The 17903-nt window shown below is 45.3% G+C and overlaps 1 protein-coding gene across 1 annotated transcript in view; it reads right to left on the bottom strand.

The window, feature by feature from the left end:
• Positions 1-201: 201 nt before the first annotated feature.
• LOC121611832 (polycomb group RING finger protein 3) overlaps positions 202-17903 on the bottom strand; it is a 51485-nt gene continuing 33783 nt past the window's right edge. The window contains exons 5-10 of the mRNA XM_041944537.1: positions 15331-15386; positions 13606-13713; positions 6832-6920; positions 3080-3217; positions 828-908; positions 202-297 (exon numbers count right to left, since the gene is read on the bottom strand). Of these exons, the coding sequence (XP_041800471.1) occupies positions 250-297; positions 828-908; positions 3080-3217; positions 6832-6920; positions 13606-13713; positions 15331-15386 (520 nt within the window). The 3' untranslated portion in view covers positions 202-249. The remainder of the gene's footprint in view (positions 298-827; positions 909-3079; positions 3218-6831; positions 6921-13605; positions 13714-15330; positions 15387-17903) is intronic.

The raw sequence follows: 17903 nt of genomic DNA, 5'->3' as shown, positions 1-17903 counted from the left end.
GCAGTATCTGTGCTGGAGGTTGCCAGTTTTTGTTGTATGAGCCCCCCCCACCTCCCTCCCTTAGATCCCGATTTGCTGGCTTGTGTTGACTGTTACCGTCGGGTGTTTGCTTGGTGTTGGTTGATCGTCTTTGCATAAATAAAAAGGTTTCGGCACAGTCCGCGGCCACTGGTCCAAAAAGAAGAGGAAAAAAAAAAAAAACCGACCAAAAAATAAAGCAACGCAAAACAACCGTTGTGTCCGTTTTAGCTACAGCAGATCCATCTTGGGTCTGTAATGGAGCAGGAGGGGGGATTTCTGGAGGAAAAACAGAAACACAACCTCAGTGTGAGCACCTCTGTTCACCAAACCCCTCCTCCAAACGGGTGGATGCCGACTTTCTGCCCAGTAAAACACTAACAGGCTGTATTTGTCGAGTTATGTCTCAAATCAAAGACCAAATAGTTGCAGAAATGTCCACAAACCTTGAGTGGAAAATCAGCTTTTATATGTTATCATTAGAAAGCAGCGCTGGAAAGTACCGCTTCATGGGTGTAGCAACAGTTACTAAGGGGGGCGGGGCTTAGTGTCAGTGAGGATGCATTTCAGCTAAGCTATCAGTATCTGTTTGTTTTTTTGTTTAATTTCTGTTGGGAAAATCTTTTACTTATTAATAATCAGTCAAAACTGCATCACACTGACTTCAGAGTTTGATACGCTTAATTTCTCATGCCTGCGTAGAATTAACTGAACCACGTTAGTTAATCAACAAGCCTTTATACAGCAACATAACTGCACATAAACATCACATAATGCCACAACATGTGTCTTTCAGAAGAGTGAGTTACCTTAAATCTCCATCTTGTCACAACAACAAATTTCAAAGTGTGGTCCTTTCCCAAGATTTCCTCGTTGCATAAAATGTCCAACTGAGAAAAGACAACAAAAGAGCAGATTAGTGAAAGAACACGAACACGAAGCTCTTGTTTCCCTACAGAGACGTCAAAAACACGACTAAACTGTGACCACCAGCCTCTGCTGCTGGGTTTTCAGGCCGCGTGATGGACAGATTAAACTTCCGCTGCCCCCCCTGCTCCCATTTTACAGTTATAACCTCCCTGTTTCTTGGAGAGGGGGCTGGGGGAAGCTTATTTTGACACAGAGTGGCCCCCGGCTCCTGTGCAGCAGCAAGGCTTTCTGGGAAAACACAGAAGTTCAACACTGAACACGAGGCCGGCTCGCCGAGCAGCGCCGAGCGTCTGCATCTGCCGGTCGATGCTGCGAGGCAGAGCGGGAGAGAGAAGGCTGAAAACACGCACTGCCACAGCGCCACCTGCTGGCCCTGACCGGAACGACGCTCTGACGGATAAACACCAGCCGACAGACAGGTGGAAAGCGTCCAGGTCTGTGATTAGGAAGTAATGAAAATAATCCAGAAGGAGGGCTGGAGAGCTGTGATTTCATCTGGAAAGTCAAGGAGGGCTTTTGTGTCAAAATAAAAGACGTTTAGGGGGAAAAGAAAAAAAGAATGTCCTCCTCGCACAAAGCAGAAAGTTGTGCATCACAGCTCTGACGCCAAAATAAACCTGCAGAGGAGTAAAGACACCTCTTCATTCAGGTCCATTTTAAAGCTAAAATCACCTGTTTTACCTTCGCAAATGTGAATATTTGCTGGTTTTCTTTCTCTTCTGTGATAGTGAACTGAAGATCTTTAGGTTTCTTGACTGCTGGCAGCACAAAACAGCCAATTTGAATATGTCAGCTTGGGCCTTTAGACACTGCAAGAGGCATTTTTACTCTTTTCTGACACTTTTTAGACCAAGATCCCAAATTATTAAACAGTTAGTTGAAAAAATATTTGCAGATTATTGCAATAAGAGACTGAATGCATGTTATATAAAGACGGAGGAAGAGGCGTTCTTTAAAATGGTAGTTCCCAAACTGAAGGTCAGCATGCTCCAAGTGGTCACAAAGTGAACCTGAAGGGTAACGAGATGATTAATAAGAAAAGAGGAAGAGAAACATTTTTCTATTTTTCTACACCAGAGTGTTTCCGCCTCTTCAAACTATAAAAATGAGTCTATAAAAGACTCGATTTTAATTTTCACATAAAAGAGGCTTTGATTTATCTCCCACACTTGTAAAGCTCTTTAAAGACGCTGGTCAGTCTCCTCTAACGCTTTATTTAGGCGTTCAGTTCCTGCAGAGACGTTTAGATGGGTGACAGGACCACAACGGAGGGTTTACAAACACGAGGAGTGAGTAAATAGCGCACTGTTCTCTAACAAAGCCAAGTGTTGTAACGCTCCGCGCTGCGCTCGCCGCCGAAAACAGAATCGATTCAAACAACAGCTTTTGATAGTCAATAGAGAGGACAACAAAGGCTGGTGGGGGGGAGCCGCCGCCTCGCCAAAGCTGTGCAATGGAGGCCGACGATATGATGGAGCCTACCCACTCATCTCTGTGACAGCCGGTAAAAAAAGACACGGGGGAAAAAAAATAAAAATACAGGACACAAAGGCGTCTGTGGTGATTATTCACGGCATGCTAAAAAATCCATCTGTCAAATTATCGCCCACCGGTCCCCCCCACTGCTCCGAGCGGGGCGGTAAAGACGATAAATAGAAAAATTACCACATGCAGATATCATCGCTTCCTGCTAAATATAACAAACGCGAAAGCCTCGTATGAGTCAGCGCAGGGAAGCAGAACAAACTGACCTTTCTGGTGATGAACTAAACTTTGCTCCAAACAAGTTTAAACAAAAGCCAAGAATCTGACTGTATCAGTGTTTGTCCTGGTCACGCTCATCTCCCCTCCACCCAGTCAAAATCCTCTGATTGACAATAACTCATGATTCTCTAATATTTCAGGGCTGTTATAGGTTTAATATTTCTCTTCCTTTTCTGAAGCAGACCGGTTTAAAACATGCATGACCTGCAGGTCAAATCTGGCTTTGAGCAGCGGAACAGTTTGACTGGTGCACAAGTCCACCGTTTCATCCCTTCGCTAAAACTACATTCAGCATGCGACAGATCTGGCAGCGGTCTCCTCTCAGAGCACTTCTTTCAGGGCTGACGGAGCGTGTCATTGTCTGTACCTCATTAAATGACGTCAGGTTAAGCTTTTTGGCGATGAACTTCTTGAGGTGGAGGACTGTGGCTTGTGCTGAACAGCGGATCCACTTGCGCTTCAGACCTCGAAGCTTGCTGCTGTTGCACTCCAAGCAGATGCTGACCTGTTCGTGGAAACACAACGAGAAAACATCAGTGAGATGGTTTTCACAAGCCTGTCGCTGTTTCAGGTTACAGGACAGCACAGGCTGCTAACAGTCATTCCAAAGATACACATGTAGCGATGCTAAGAGCACGACACTTGAGCTTCATGCTAACAAAGTTTGCTAACCTGCTGAGGGTCAGCATGTTAATTTGCTGCTGCTTTGTTAGTTAGCGTGTTAGCGTGATGATGCTTTCATCAGCTCGTCCTCCATCACCATCAAGCTCAAAATGCTTTTACAAAAGATGCTTCATAAACGACTTTTCTGGTAAATTAACAGCACAAAACGACATGTTTGCAGCCGTTGTGACATTTGCAGGAGTAGAAGGTGGAGGTGTGTGCTCCTCAGTGTAATATGTTGCTGTGTTTGTTGTAGGAGGGGTCGCTTTCACTTCAGCTGTGCTGTCTTAGACACGTTTTGGTCTGAAATGTGCAAAAATGGCCTTCGCACATACGTTTGCTTCAGTCCACGCTAGCTTGGCTGTCCACATTTAGTCTTGCTCGTTTTAAAAAAATGGGAAAACAGCGGTGCTGCTGTTTCTGAAACCTGTTTCTGGGCTTGCAGCTAAACATGAGTGATGCTGAGTCTATATCATATCCTCAGTATCACAAACCCTGCTGTCACAAAATGGGCCCAGAGTTACTTATATCCTGCAGTCTTTCCTGAAGACAGGCTCGAGGATTAAGAAAGGACGATACGATAGCTGGTTTTTCCAGTTGTGCTTGTACTGCACGTCCCACTGAACCAGTGTTGTCTGCTTGTGTTTTGCTTATTGTCTTCCCTCGTGCGCCCGAGCGCCGCCGCCGTTGGCCCGTGCGCTTGTTTTCCCCGAGGTGAAACGGTAGGTGGTTTTGGCAGTCGATGGTTGCCGGAGTCAGAATGCATTACTGCCACTGAGCTCCTGCCCCCACATGTCCAAAGACAGAAGAGGAGGGAGCGAAGCCTTGTGTTTCTTCATTTGTGGGTGTCCTTGTGTCAAAGTCTGCCTCTTTGCAACGTAACCCTGGTTTTTGCTTACACCTGAAAATCATCTCTCTTCTCAAATAAACACTGGCAGCGCTTCAGTGCACCTATAAGCAAAGAGCAACACCGTAATATATCTGCTTTCCAGCGGCGCCAGCGATGAGGGAGGCTCATAATGTGAAATAAAAGCCTCGGTGGTGATCTGGACTCCACGGCAGTTTCATCGCATTACCGTACATTAGAGTCCTGCTACAGTTACACACAGTCACAGACGAGACTGATGCAACACTGAGGCAGATCAAGAAAATACCACGCAGGGAAAGCTTAACACTATTTTACAGGCTCATTACTGAGTCCTGAATGCTTGCGGAGGTCTGAGGCAATAATTCTGCTGCTATTGTTTTTCTTAAATCTGTGTGTGGTTGTGTGTAAAAGCCTCTCCGTGTGAGTTCTGAGTTTGCACCTGCTGATAAATCAGACTTTGCGAATTCAAGGCTGGATTAATAATTCAGAACAAAGCTGAGTTCTCCAATTTCTCCAAAGTTGACTCTTTAAACCAAAAATAGCTGCAGTTCATGAAGTTTGCATCACTTCCTTATCGTTTCTCACCCCGCGGAGATCTTATTCTGTCCACAGACCTCATACCTCATCTGAAAATATTAACCTCTGAAACGGCACGACCTCAGGCTCCCTCTCTGATCAATTGGAAGTCTTTTGTAATCCTTTTTTCTGGCGTGTTGCTGCTTTCATTAGCTTTCTCTGGCACTCCCTCGCGCCTCAAGGTTACTCTGTGAAAGGTCGTCCAGAAGACGGCGGGGAGGTGTTCTGGAAGTCGGCCATGCGTGCGGGTTCTCCTGCCGGTTCTTACATCTGTGTGGCTTCTGCATCTTCAGAGGCATCGTGATGGGGCGTGGGGGGTGGGCGGCTTTCCGGGACAATTTTGCCCCTCATCTTCATTCTTCCGCCTGCTGCCATCGCTCCTCTGGATTCCTTTCTCTTTGCTTTCTTTGTCCAAATTCATCACATGTGACTATAAACCCCTTGAGATGTACCGCCTTGTTTTGCATTTTCTAATCTTCTCCCTTCACAACTCTCTGCCTTTCTAATGCAGTTCATCTTTCATTTTGACAACCTCTGCTCTCTGCAATCTGGGCCGGTGGCTACATTCTGGAGAATAAAAGGGCTTTTAAGGACTTTTACAGCATTAAGTATCCTCAAATGTCTCTTTACCGTAAATAAGTAGCTGCCGATAAGTAAATATTTTGCTATATCACCCAATCCCTCTTGTTTCTGGAGAGGTTTCTCCAAACAGCTGCTTTATTCTGAAGACAAGCTGCAGCACTAGTTTGGAGAGCAGTCCTTCCTGCGCTGTGCTTGGTCAACGCAGTGATGACGTTTCACTGTGGCGATGTTCGACGGGGACCCTGCAGCAGTGGTCTCACTGTAATGAGTGAATTTGTTTCAACAGTTTGTGGGCATCGTCTCAAAGCTTCTATCTGCATCCTGCTCCATCGCAGCCGTTTCTCTTCGTCGTCCTTTGTCTGTTCTGATGAGACTCACCTTCTTAACATAACTCCATTCCTGTGTATTACATTCTAGATTTTTCCACTCTGCATGGTGGCTTGTTTTCATCCGCATTTTTCTTTTCCTGAAAATCTCACTTTCATCACCTCGTTTTCGTCGGCTCTTTCTCTCCCTCCTCCTCCTCTCGGTGACATTTGACATGACGGCATTCAGCTCGCACAGACTAACGTATTAGTTATTCTGAACACATTCTGGGCCGCCGCTGCACATCGAAAGGGCGAGATCTTCACCCTCACCGGAGCAGCCCGCCTTCCCCAAACGGCAGCGGAGAGCTGGCTGATTGGAGATGACGCCTGCGTGTTTAAAATCTACATGTTGGCTTTTTTTTTTTTTTTGGGTCCTCTTCAAACGATGCACAACCAGTTTTCTTCAGCGTCTGTCCGGCACAACGATAAATCCGCTCTCTGCATTATTAATGTCATTTGGCAGCGCTGGAGAATGCCAGAATACAAATGAAGTAACGAAAAGCCCATTTCCATTTTCGATGTGTGCAGTGGTTGGCTGTGGTGTCTGTCACTAAGTGGATCCATGCAATCAACCAGCCCAAGACAAAAGAATCCAGTAATTGTAAAACAGCTTGGTAAATCACATGGGGGCCACTTTTATAAAGGCAATAATTGATGCGCAGGCTTTTAAGGCAACTGTACCCACAATTATCACCAGCAGTATTTTTTTCCCCTTAGTGCTTTTGTTCCTGACAGACTGCTTTGAAACCCATAATTATTTTATCCAATTTGCGTCTTCTAATCACTGCTAACAGACAAACCAATGTGTGGTGCCTCCCAAATTTGCTTGTAAATTATAACACTGGTTTATTGTTGATGGGCTGGTTCCACTACATTACATTAAAAAAATTATTTTACGTCCCTCTAGTGGTGCAGATGGTCATCAGGGTGAAGTGATTTTCCTTTCTAATTTTGATGAAGCACACCTTAAACTAAATAAAAGAGGGGCTGTTGTCTTCAAGGAGCTCAGAAGAGAGGAAATGAGAAATATAAATCACTGGCCATCAGTAACCGAGGGCCTACCTGCTCGTCGCTACGGTGATAGTCGTTGTCCTCTTCTGGTTTCTCCTCTCCCGCCTCCTTATTGGCCGTATCCTCCGATTTTGCGTCGCCTGTGCAGAAAAACAGAGAGGACGAGCACTGAGTTGCCATGTTGGAGATTCTGAATATTTGCTCCACGAGTCGAGCACAGTAACAGATCTGAACATGCACATACACACGGTAAAACATTTCTTTACTGTAGAGCTGTAGGGTTTCTGTTTGTGCTGCAGCCGGTGAGGTGATGGAGCAGCGTTTCTCTCATCGTGCTCATTAACTTAAAGAGGCTTGAGCTCAACTGACGTCCACGGTGGCCCTGTTGAAAACCAGACCCGTCGGACCGAGGGGAAACGGACATGTTTGCCTCTGTGCAGTATTTAAACAGCCTTTGCCTGTTGGAGCGTAGAAACACCTCCTGCAGAGGTCCATTTATAAGGCAATTACATGTCGGAGGGTGTCAAAGCATCCTTTATACGACTCCTCCGCTGTCTGGGCACGTCTCTAACACGGAGAAACTTCTAACCTAAAACCTAAACAGCCACTCAACATTCACTCTGATTCACCTTCATGAGTGCTGGCATCATTTCTACCTTAACTGAGTTTATCTGGTTTTGCCATTTGTTCTTTATTCAGGACAATGGAAGCAGATAGGGAAGATATTAGAGGCAGCAGCAATCTCCGGTGAACATGAGATGAAATAGACAGATTTCTCACGCCCTCTGCAACTGAGGGCAATGTGTTCAGAGTGGTGGTGCAAGAAAAGGGAAGGTGCTGTTTAATAATAGAGTCTTAGTGCCAGATTCCACAGTGTCTTGTTGTCTCGCTGCAGAGACTTTATAGAGCTGCCGAAAGAGGGGCAAGCAGACCAACTCTGACCAACTATAAGGTTTTTAATGTGGCCCGCCGGATGTTTCAAGCCAAAAAAAATGAATTAAAGAAACATTAAAATCAATTGCTGTTTGAGGTAAAAATGCTCTTTAATCATGTAGGATCATGAAGGAAATGTTAGAAGAGGCTGTTAAATCTAGTCTGTGGTTTAGGCCTCCACCTTCAGCACCCTCTAAAATTTCTACCCCCTACCAGAACCAGGGTTTGTATTCCCACCCCGCTTTTATTGGTGCAGTTGGTGAGAGGCAGGTGTAGATGATGGTAGTGTGGCAATTGGCAGTTACATGTGGCATCTAGGCCTGTAGTAGCATTGTAGCAGCTAACAATAGCTAAAGCGGTGGTAGTATGATAGTATCTTAGCAGTTAGCATTGGCATCTAGCAGTTAACATTAGCAATATAGGTGAATCTAGCTGTATTGTCTTCTTCTGTTCCTCTTAGCAGGTAGCGGTTAGCATTTTGCATTAGCATTAGCTAAATGGTAGCATCAGAACTGTATTGTTTTCTTCTGTTCTTCTTAGTGGTTAGCATTAGCATTAGCTAAATGGTAGCATCGGTACTGGCCACTACTTGGAGTATCTCTGGGTCAGTTAAGTGGCGGTGCTGTTTGGATTGTGTAGGAGCAGTGTGAACTGGCACTAGGGGGGGGGTGACTCTGGGACGCCGGAGTTCACCGCCTAGCCTCCTGGAGGTGTAGTGGGACTAAGTAGGCGAAACACTGTTGAAGGGAGGTATCCACCTGATGACCCCCAGAGACGTGTTAGGAATCACTGCTCTTTGGCAGGTATAGAGGCAGATTAGGGCTCCAAGGTTCTTCACTGAGAATGAATCCTCTTTTTGAGCACAAGTATCTTGTGTTCAAATTAACTCATAACTCAATTCATAACCTGAGAACAGCAGGCGGAGTGAAACTTAAAGCAGGAAGTCAAATGAGGGCACACACACACACCAGGTGTTGTAGGCGTTGCTTTAGGCCTGTGGTCCAGCAGTAGGTTTCAGTTTTGACCCTCAAAGAGAAAAAGGCTGGGCTGCCTGCTGCAGACACTTCCTGCCTTCATCTGGTTGCTTGTGCCCACATAAACACAGTGGACGACAGTCACCTAAGCAGCTCTGAACTCCCTGTGAAGCAGCTGCTACAAAGTCATCCAGGACAGGTGGGGCTTTACTTTTCTCTCTGTTTGGTTGTGATACTGGAGTATCAGCAGTATTGAATTTTTCGATATGAAACTTACTTATCAAAGTCAAAACTGTCACACAATTGCTGCACAAATTAGGTATTGCTTTTCTGTACCCTTAGAAAACACAAGAAATCCAGTCTACTCTTCCTGCATTCAGTGGATGTAATAACGTGGTGTGTGTGTGTGTGTATATATATATATATATATATATATATATATGTGTGTGTGTGTGTGTGTGTGTGTACAGCTTACTTCAGCTCAGACTGCAGATAAGATTGCATTCACCTCTCTGTGACCATTTTCCGTTCGGGAAACTGTCACCAATTCCACTGAGTATTACCGGTAGAGGTCTGAGCCTGCCCGGGTGTCTCTGCGGTGATTGTCTCCAGCGCTGGCCTGGCTGATTGCTTATCAAGAGGGGCTCGCTCTTATTGTTGTGCCTCACCTTCAAACAACCCTGGAGTGTCTCAGTGACTCCAAACAGACATGAAGAGCCTGTCTGTGTTTGGGGTGCTGGGATGATTGCTTGTGTCTGGGGATTTTCAGAGCTGAGCAGTTTGTCCTCCTCGAGGGTTTCCTTCTGTCTCACTCACTCGCTCATTTGGGATCTCTCACATATAATAAAATCATAAATGTGTGTACAATGATGATTTCAAGTGAGGCTACGTTGGGAAGGAGTAAACTAGCTGTGTGTGTGTGTGGGAGCTTATATTGGCAGAAAAAGAAAAGTGCACTCAGCAGACTCATCATGGCACCATGTCCCTCCATGAGTGCTCAGGAAACCAGACAGTTCGGAGAAATAAGTCTGTTGTGTGCTGCTGGAAAGCCAGTTTTTGTTCTGTTAAGTAGTGCTTAGAAGAAAACTCACTGCTAACACACACACTTAAAACCAAAGCGAATAGAGCTCATCTTCGTGTGTGGTGTTTCAATGTCACAGTGCCATCTATGGAGCATACCACGTGTGTTTCTCTGTCCTTTTGTAGCGTCTCAGGAACACTTTGCTCCTTTTTCAAACACTTGTCAGCTTTAAACTTGGCTCTGAAACATCTGTAACCAGAATTTAAAAGCCTATCCAGGACTTCCAATCAGCTTCAGCCAGACACTGTCTATACATCACATCTGCTGCAGCGCTCAAATCCGCATGAAACAATGTTTACCTGCATGGTTCAGTATGTTCTGAACGATCCGTGTTTCGCCGCTGAATTGCTAAATACACTACTTCTGACAGATCTTCAGAAATATGAAGTGATAGTGAGGTATGAAGTTAACGTGTTCTTCTGCCATGTGATGCCAAAATAAACGGCACCCTTTGAACGCATCATGCAGACAGAAGGTGCAGTAGCCAGGATGTGCAGATGGAGGGTGCAAAGTTTTAGCTTTTCTGAGACGTTGATGGGAAATATTTGGACAGCTGCAAAACCTGACAAGTTGATGAGCACCAGTCCGATATGATGCGCATCAAGACCTCGCCAGTGTGCAGGTTAACATAAAAAAAGTGCGAAAAATTTTCTCAAGCCAAAAGGCACAGCTGGACGATCAACAGGGCAAAACAGGCAACTCAGGCTCACGGCGTATCGTTTGCTTCTTGGTAACGGGTGTCCTGGTGGCCTCAGGATTAAGGCGCCAACATTGAACCACAACGTGAATCTTTCTCTCGCCTCACTTCTCGTTGCTGCTCTGCAATCGTCTGTCTAATAAAAAGCAAGCGGCCAAAAGATGCCTGTTAAATTGCGGAGAAGTGGAACGATGCTCTTGCAACCTGATTACGTAATTCTGTGGGAGCAAAGTGTTTCATATGTCTTGCTGTATGTTGGATATTATTGTGTTAACTTGGTGGATATTAATAAATCATTTTGGGATTGAGCACAAGGCCCAGTGTTCCTGAAGTGCCCCCCCCCCCCAAACCAGTTTTGCTGTCGGAGGGACAAACAGCTCTATTTTGGCCACAGGGCCATGGCAACAGATGGTGAGCATCATTTTGCTGTTATTTGAAAACCATTTTAACCGCAATTTAGCTTTCCCTGTCCCAAAGGTTAACACGGTTTTCTGGGGGCTGAGGAAATACAATTATTCAACTTTTTCAGTTCCCTGGAAATCATCATCACGAAGCTACAAGCACAGTTGTTGTGTTTTTTGTTCTTGAGGAGACGATGTTGGCATTTCTCCACGCCAACGTCGCCGGGACCAGCTCCAGTAAATTTATTGGACTTAACGTTAGCAGCATTAACACTTCTGGGCCTGAATTCAGCTCTGATGAATTAGGAAGCGCCGCTCTGTCCTGCGTCGTTAGCAAGGCGCCAAAAGATTTCATTTACCTCAGCCGGTTAGAGAGGACCCCGGAGAAGGTTTCTATTTCTAAGGGACTCTGGATAAATGAGCCTTTAATTAAGCGTAATGCGGTTCAGCTCGCTGGCAGGGGCAACATTAACATAGCGGCCACTGTCGCCTGTAGTTAGTGTAGTGTGATCTCTGCTTTACCATGTGTTCACTTTGCTTTGCCTTTCTTAAATAAGAGTTAATGAGGAGCATCCCGCTCAGAGTGGAGGTAAACAAGCCAGAGTCTGGCTGTGTGTGCTTCCCTGTGAAAACTTTTAAAGCCCTGCGGTGATGCCGAAAACATAAATTCTCACTATATGAAATAACACAAAAGATCTTTTTGGACTCATTAGTGGAACCGGCCGGCTCTAAAAACGACAAGGTCTGCTGTTTTTGATTGATCGTAAGGGACAGCAGAGCCTCTAGAGTTCGCTAGCTGTGCATTAACACTACAGGGCGCCGTTCATACTCAGTATCACTACACTGTGTTCACCAACACTAGTCTTAGAACAGAGTCTTCGTCCCTGCACTGATGAAGATTAACTCTGTACTAAAAGGATGGTACCACATAAGCTCCAGCTGAACTTAGGAAGATCTTTTAGCTTGTAGGACTGCTGATGTTGACCCCCATTTCTTAAAGTGGACTGTAGGTATCACAGGAAACAATTGTTATTATTCAATCCCACAGATAAGCAAATGCACACGATACAGTAACCAGCAATTTTCATACCGCGGTGTGCCATGAACCGCTGAAGCTCTAGTACGATGAAGAGGAGGGATCACTGCGTCTCTACCGGCACCTATCCTCCAACCTGTGTGCAGAAATTCAGGTCTTTGCAGGTTTGTAACTGAACTATAGCCTTCATGGCACCAAAAACCCTGCCGTAGGTAAAGACGGATGGTGGTAACGTGACATTTCCGTGTGTGGAGCCAAAGCCCAAAGCCTTGAGACGTATTTGTTTTTGTTTTTTAGCGCGCTGAACAGAAATGGAGAAATGCAATCGATCACTCCCCGACTCTGCACCTCTGTCGCCGTCTGCTTTTAAAATGTATTTGTGTATGAACACGTATGTGTGTATCTGTGTGTGTTTGTGCGCGTGTGCTGTAGCTAAACCTGTCTTCGAGCGACGAGGCACGGGAAGCCGGAGAGCAGTTCCACTTCCATTTGAGCCTTAATTACCAAAATCAGAGAGGGGGATTAAGCGAGCGATTAGGCCTGCCAGCATTACAGCCCTCTGGGCACACATTCACACCAGCCCTCGGAAGCGGGCTGCTACGGAAAAGCCGATGTGCACGAGAAACAGGCCGGGGACTCGTTCTGATTGGCTAAATTGCCTTCATCTCTACTGCTTAACGGCTTCCGCTGTTACTTGTGGTCGTGCGTCTAATGTTTCTCATTATGAGTCGGGGGCTTCGTACCATACACTCACAGTGCCGAGAAACAAATTCCAGCAGATTTGAGACAGCACGTTCACAGCGCTGAGTCCAACATGTAAAAATAGGCTGTTTTTCAACCGGCACGGTTTAGCCCACTTAAATCCATGTTTACTAGCTCACAGTCTTCTTCTTCGCAGCCTTTCCCGGCTCACTGCTGCATATCTCAGCATGGATCTGCCACCTGTTGATCAGGGAAATAGTGTGAAACCATTCATGGGTCACTGTTTTGGTAACACTGGCGTGTGCGCATGCAGACCTCAACGAAAACCTGCTCCACGGGGAACCTTTAACTTTTCTGAAGCTGGTGGAGCTTCAGCTATCCCCTTTTTTTTAGTTACACGTTTATCAAACCACCTCCACTGCAGAACTCGGCCATCCAGCTCTGCATCACGCTGAATGAAAGAACGTAAACATGGCGGCTACATGGCTCCTGTTCAGTAATCAGACGAGGCAAACTCAACCGCTGCGCCATCTCACACAGCCAACGATGGAATCTATTAAAGCAATAAATCTAAAGTTCCGCTGTAGATATTTACTCTTTAGAGTCGATTTATGAGCTGTGTTAATGTCTTAAACTGTGTGTTTCTACCTTCCATCACTTGGATGATGCGTTCACTTGTTCTTTTTGTTTTGTTTGATCACCTCAGGCAAACTGACCCCTACAGCCCTTTGGACAAACTTCAACACTCATATCACATAATAAGGTAAACAACACCTTTTGGCGCACTGTGGCCCCCCCATGTATGTGATGAACTACATTAAGGTCACGTTGGATAAGAGGAAACCTGGGGCAGGGGCTGCTGTCTGTTGGGATGCATTTTTACTTTCAGTGAAGGACAATTCAAGTTCCTCTTTGGCCAAATGTGAGAATTTATATATGACAGTTTTGTTAATAATCAACCAAAGACAGAATCTGAAGGAGCACGTGTGGGGGGACCGTACCATTGCGCTGATCTAGATGAGTCTTCATGTTGCAAAGCTCTCCTTTAATGTCTCCAGGCACCTCCATCCCCAACTTCTGGTAGAAATCCCTCTGCTTCTTTATCTCCGCTGCGTGAGAGGAGGAGACGGAGAGGAAATGAGAGCGGGCAGTGTCTCTTTCTCAAGGTCACTGCTGTCACTGAGCATTTCAAATTCAGCGGTGTGTGTGTGTGTGTGCGTGCGTGCTGTTACCTGCTTCATTAAGCCCAGCAATGACAGCAAGAATATTTTATCATAAGGTACAGTGCCTTGCATAATTATTCAGCCCCCTTGGACGATATATTGGACATTTTGGAGCGTTACAACCTGGAATTCAAATGGTTTTTATTGGACATTAACAGGACGTGTGCAGTGCTTAGAAAAAAAAAGCACAAATAATGCACAAGTATGAGTAAATACTCGGTAGAGCCACCTTCTGTCTTCTGAGGTGTGTCTCTACCAGCTAGTCACGCCACAGTCTGAACACTCTTCTTGGTAAAATAGCTCAAGCTCAGTCAGATCGGATAGATATCGTCCATTAGCAGCTCAAATCTCCATTAGCAGCTCAAAGCCCTCTTGCCTTAAACCATTCCAGTGCAGCTCTGGTTGTATGCATCAGGTCATTGTGCAGCTGCACCTTCAGTCTCCAGTCTCTTGGAGACTGAAACAGATTTTGTGAAGTGCTCTGTATTTGGCTCCATCCATCTTGCCCTCAGTCCTGACCGATGTCCCAGTCACAGTCAAACATCACCACAGCATGATGCTGCCACCACCGTGTTTCACCGTGGGGGTGGTGTGCTCAGGGTGATCTGCAGCCGATCATTTAATTTTCATCTCAGGTGACCAGAGAACCTTCTTCCACCTTCTTCCTTCTGTTTGCTGTGTCTCCACATGGCTGTCTTTAGGCTTTCTTTCAGAAACGGCTTTCTTCTCACCACTCTTCCATAAAGGCCAGATTTGTGGAGACCGATACTTGTCCTGTGGCCATATTCTCCCACCTGAGCCGTTGATCTTTCCGGCTCCTCCAGAGTTACCATCGGCTTCTTGGTCGCTTCTCTGATTAACGTTCCCGCTCCATCAGTTGAGGTGGACAGCCCTCTCTTGGTCGTTTTCTAATGGATGGATGGATTTAATGGTGCTCCACGAGGCTTGGGATATTTTTTATAACCCAGCCCTGCTTGGTTCCTCCCCAGCCTGTTTGTTGAGCTCCTTGGTCTTCATGGTTTGTTTGGTAAGGCCCTCTGAGGCCTTCATGGAACAGGTGTATTTATATTGAGATTAAATTACACACAGGTGGATTCTATTTGCCAAATTGTGTGACTCCTGAAGGCAATTTGTTGCACCTGTTCTTAGTTATGGAGCAAACTGGGTGAATACATATGCACTCAACACTTTCCAGATTTTTATTTCTAAATATTCTAAAACCATTCAACATCCCCCACACTTCAAAATGATGGACTCTTTTGTGTTGGTCCATCACATACATACAATCCCCATGAAATATATTTTAATCTGTCAGAACATGACAGAATGAAAAATCCAAGTCAGCGAATAGTTATGCAAAGCACTGCATTTGTTTCTCAGCGGTGTCGAGCCAGTTTGTGAACATATACAGACGGTGATGGCAGCCGTCAGTACAGCACAATGAAAGTTTTAAGGTTATCAGGTGGATCTCTTGTGAGCTGTATCATAAAGAAAGACACTTACCCTCTTGAAGTCCCGGTACCAACTTGTAGACAATGTCTTGCATTGTTCTGTCATGGCTAAAAGAACAAGGAAATGATGTTACCTCATTAGCCAGTGGAAATAAACACTATGGGGCAACAGCATTTGAATTCTGCACTTGTACTGGATCACTTTGGATTTAAAATGGCTTTTTCTAATCTGCAGCAGTGTTCCAAACATGCAGGTCTGAAGCCCACCGAGAAGTCGTCACAGGATGTGTTATATCTACAGGAAAGGCTACAGAATACTGTGTTTATTGTTTTAAGATAATTCTCTAAAACACGAAATTGTTCAACTGTGGGCACAGCTACATGAGAAAGCCCCCTTTGGATCCAGATGACGTTGTGATGGACAGGAAAATTCAAATGGCACCAGCTCAGGCCAGTGTGCAGCATATGCTCCGTCAGTCAGAGTGTTAAATAGCATTTCACTGTTAGGTAGCTCAGGTGACACAGGTGCACAGTGTGGGCTCAGGTCTGTCCTCACCATGATAGTGCGTTTTGACATCCAGCCGTGGCAAACAGCGGACATGACATGTCGAGTTTGCTGCAATTCTGGAGGAGAAACCCTTGAAAAACGTAGCACTTTTGTCCCCCCTGCTGTCCACTGGGAGAGTCATTGTATCTGGGGCCAAAATTAGCTGCCTGAAGCTGAGCCTCGTACTGAAGCGCAGCAGAACACTGACCCCTGCTGGACGGAGCTGGAAGCATATCCTCACAGCCAACACAACAGGTTTCAACGCCGTTACTGCCACACACCGCTGTGTACAAATGTGACAGTCTAAATTAAGAGCCACCTCTGTTTCAGCAGATTTTAAAAGTGAGTGGAGCTCTACTGAGGGGATGAACACCATCCTTCTGGGAGATTCAGCCAATGACAGTGCTGGAGGCTGCTCTAAACACAGGTGTGATCACTCAATCTGAAGGTCACGAGACTGGATACACCAATAAGAATCACTGAGTAAGTAAAATCGCCTGTGTGGGTTTTCTCATGGGTGTGCAGGGCCTTTAAGGTCATCATAAACAACAGCTGTGACTTAAACTTATATACTGTGTTTACAAAAAAACGGTTATTATTGATGCACAGCAGCTACATTAACTAATTTCCTTCCCACAACTAAGAAATGTCTAAATGTTCTTTGCAAGGATTTAGCATATTGTTAAGTCTTTTTGTGATTGTTTTTCATATCCAGAATCATTTCAAGTAATAAAACAGATTAAAAGCATGAAGGAAAGCCCCACTCGACAGTACAAGAGGCAGGATTAGTTCTGCTGAGCCAATTCTCTGTGAGGAGACGTCTGAGTGTGATTTTGAGTTCAATCTCAAACATCAACTTTGATCAATCTTCATGAGCAGATGGGGTTTAACTGTCGTCTGTTGGGCGTTTTGCCTTCAAATCACTTGTGATGTTTCCCATCAACTCCAATTTCCTGCAAACAATGAGGCAAAAAGTAGCTGTGCAAAGAGCTAATGTGTTTGAAATGGAGCATTTCCTGCAACAATGAGTCTGCAGACAGCGCAGTTCAGATGGTAATGACTAAATTGCTGGTGCACATTAAGTTTGTGTGTCTCATTAATCAGACATTAATGCATGAGCGCTCAGAGGGGCACGAACAACAAAATCCCTCAGCGAGGAGCGTTCAGTCTAGCGGAGTGAACTTCCCAAAACAGTAAAAGGCTGACTCGACGCCCAAAACACTGCATCTTTATTCTTACCTGATGAGAAAACCATTTGATCCATCAGGATCCATTAACCCATGATCATGTATGGTCGATATTCAGTTTTATTCAGAAATATGGCACATTACAGAAGCTAAAGACGCTCTGACTGCAGTTTCACTAGCTCCTTTGTCGTGTTCAGGGTGTAAACTGTAAGATTGCTCATGTATATAACTTGTTTTGAGACATTAAAGGGGAAGTCCACCAAAATTTCCTAATCAAAGTCTGATTGCAGGTTTTCAGGTTCTTTAAAGTTGTATAAAGCCTTCTGTGGCTCCTTGCCTCGAGTGATGTCACTCGAGTCAGCATCAGTTACAAAGACGTGAGCCAGAGCTCTGTAGCCTGCTCCTCATCTTTGCTGCAGGCTAGAGGCTCGAGGCTACATTAGCTGCTATTAGCACAACACGGCGAATCTCTGAACCAAGCTGTCAGCGGTCCAGCTGCATCGTGGGTAACGCAGGCGGCTGGCTTTGACGAGGAAGAATGTGTGAAATTAAAAAAAGAATCAGTGGTTCTGCTGCATCCATTTTGATCATTTTTGTTTACTGTCAGTGTCCAATTAGCATAACACTAAATCAGTCGAGTACTCAGAATGAGAGGCGTTCACAGGTCACAGGTCATCTCTTTTACTGCAATGATATGTTATCATGCAGGCTTGAAAAGAGAACTGTGAATGAGTTAAGGTATAACTGCTGTCGTGTGCAGCATTAATTCATCAATTGAGCCTGTATCTAACCCTATAAACACACACAGAAACACAGACCACCCTCAGCAGACCCTCAGGGGCTTTTTCTGCAATGTCAAAATCTCAGTGTGTGCATGCATCCATGGGTCTG

Source organism: Chelmon rostratus, chromosome 9 (assembly GCF_017976325.1).
Source record: "Chelmon rostratus isolate fCheRos1 chromosome 9, fCheRos1.pri, whole genome shotgun sequence".
In the NCBI taxonomy this organism is placed as follows: domain Eukaryota; kingdom Metazoa; phylum Chordata; class Actinopteri; order Chaetodontiformes; family Chaetodontidae; genus Chelmon; species Chelmon rostratus.
This window is presented reverse-complemented; position numbering and strand designations above follow the sequence as displayed.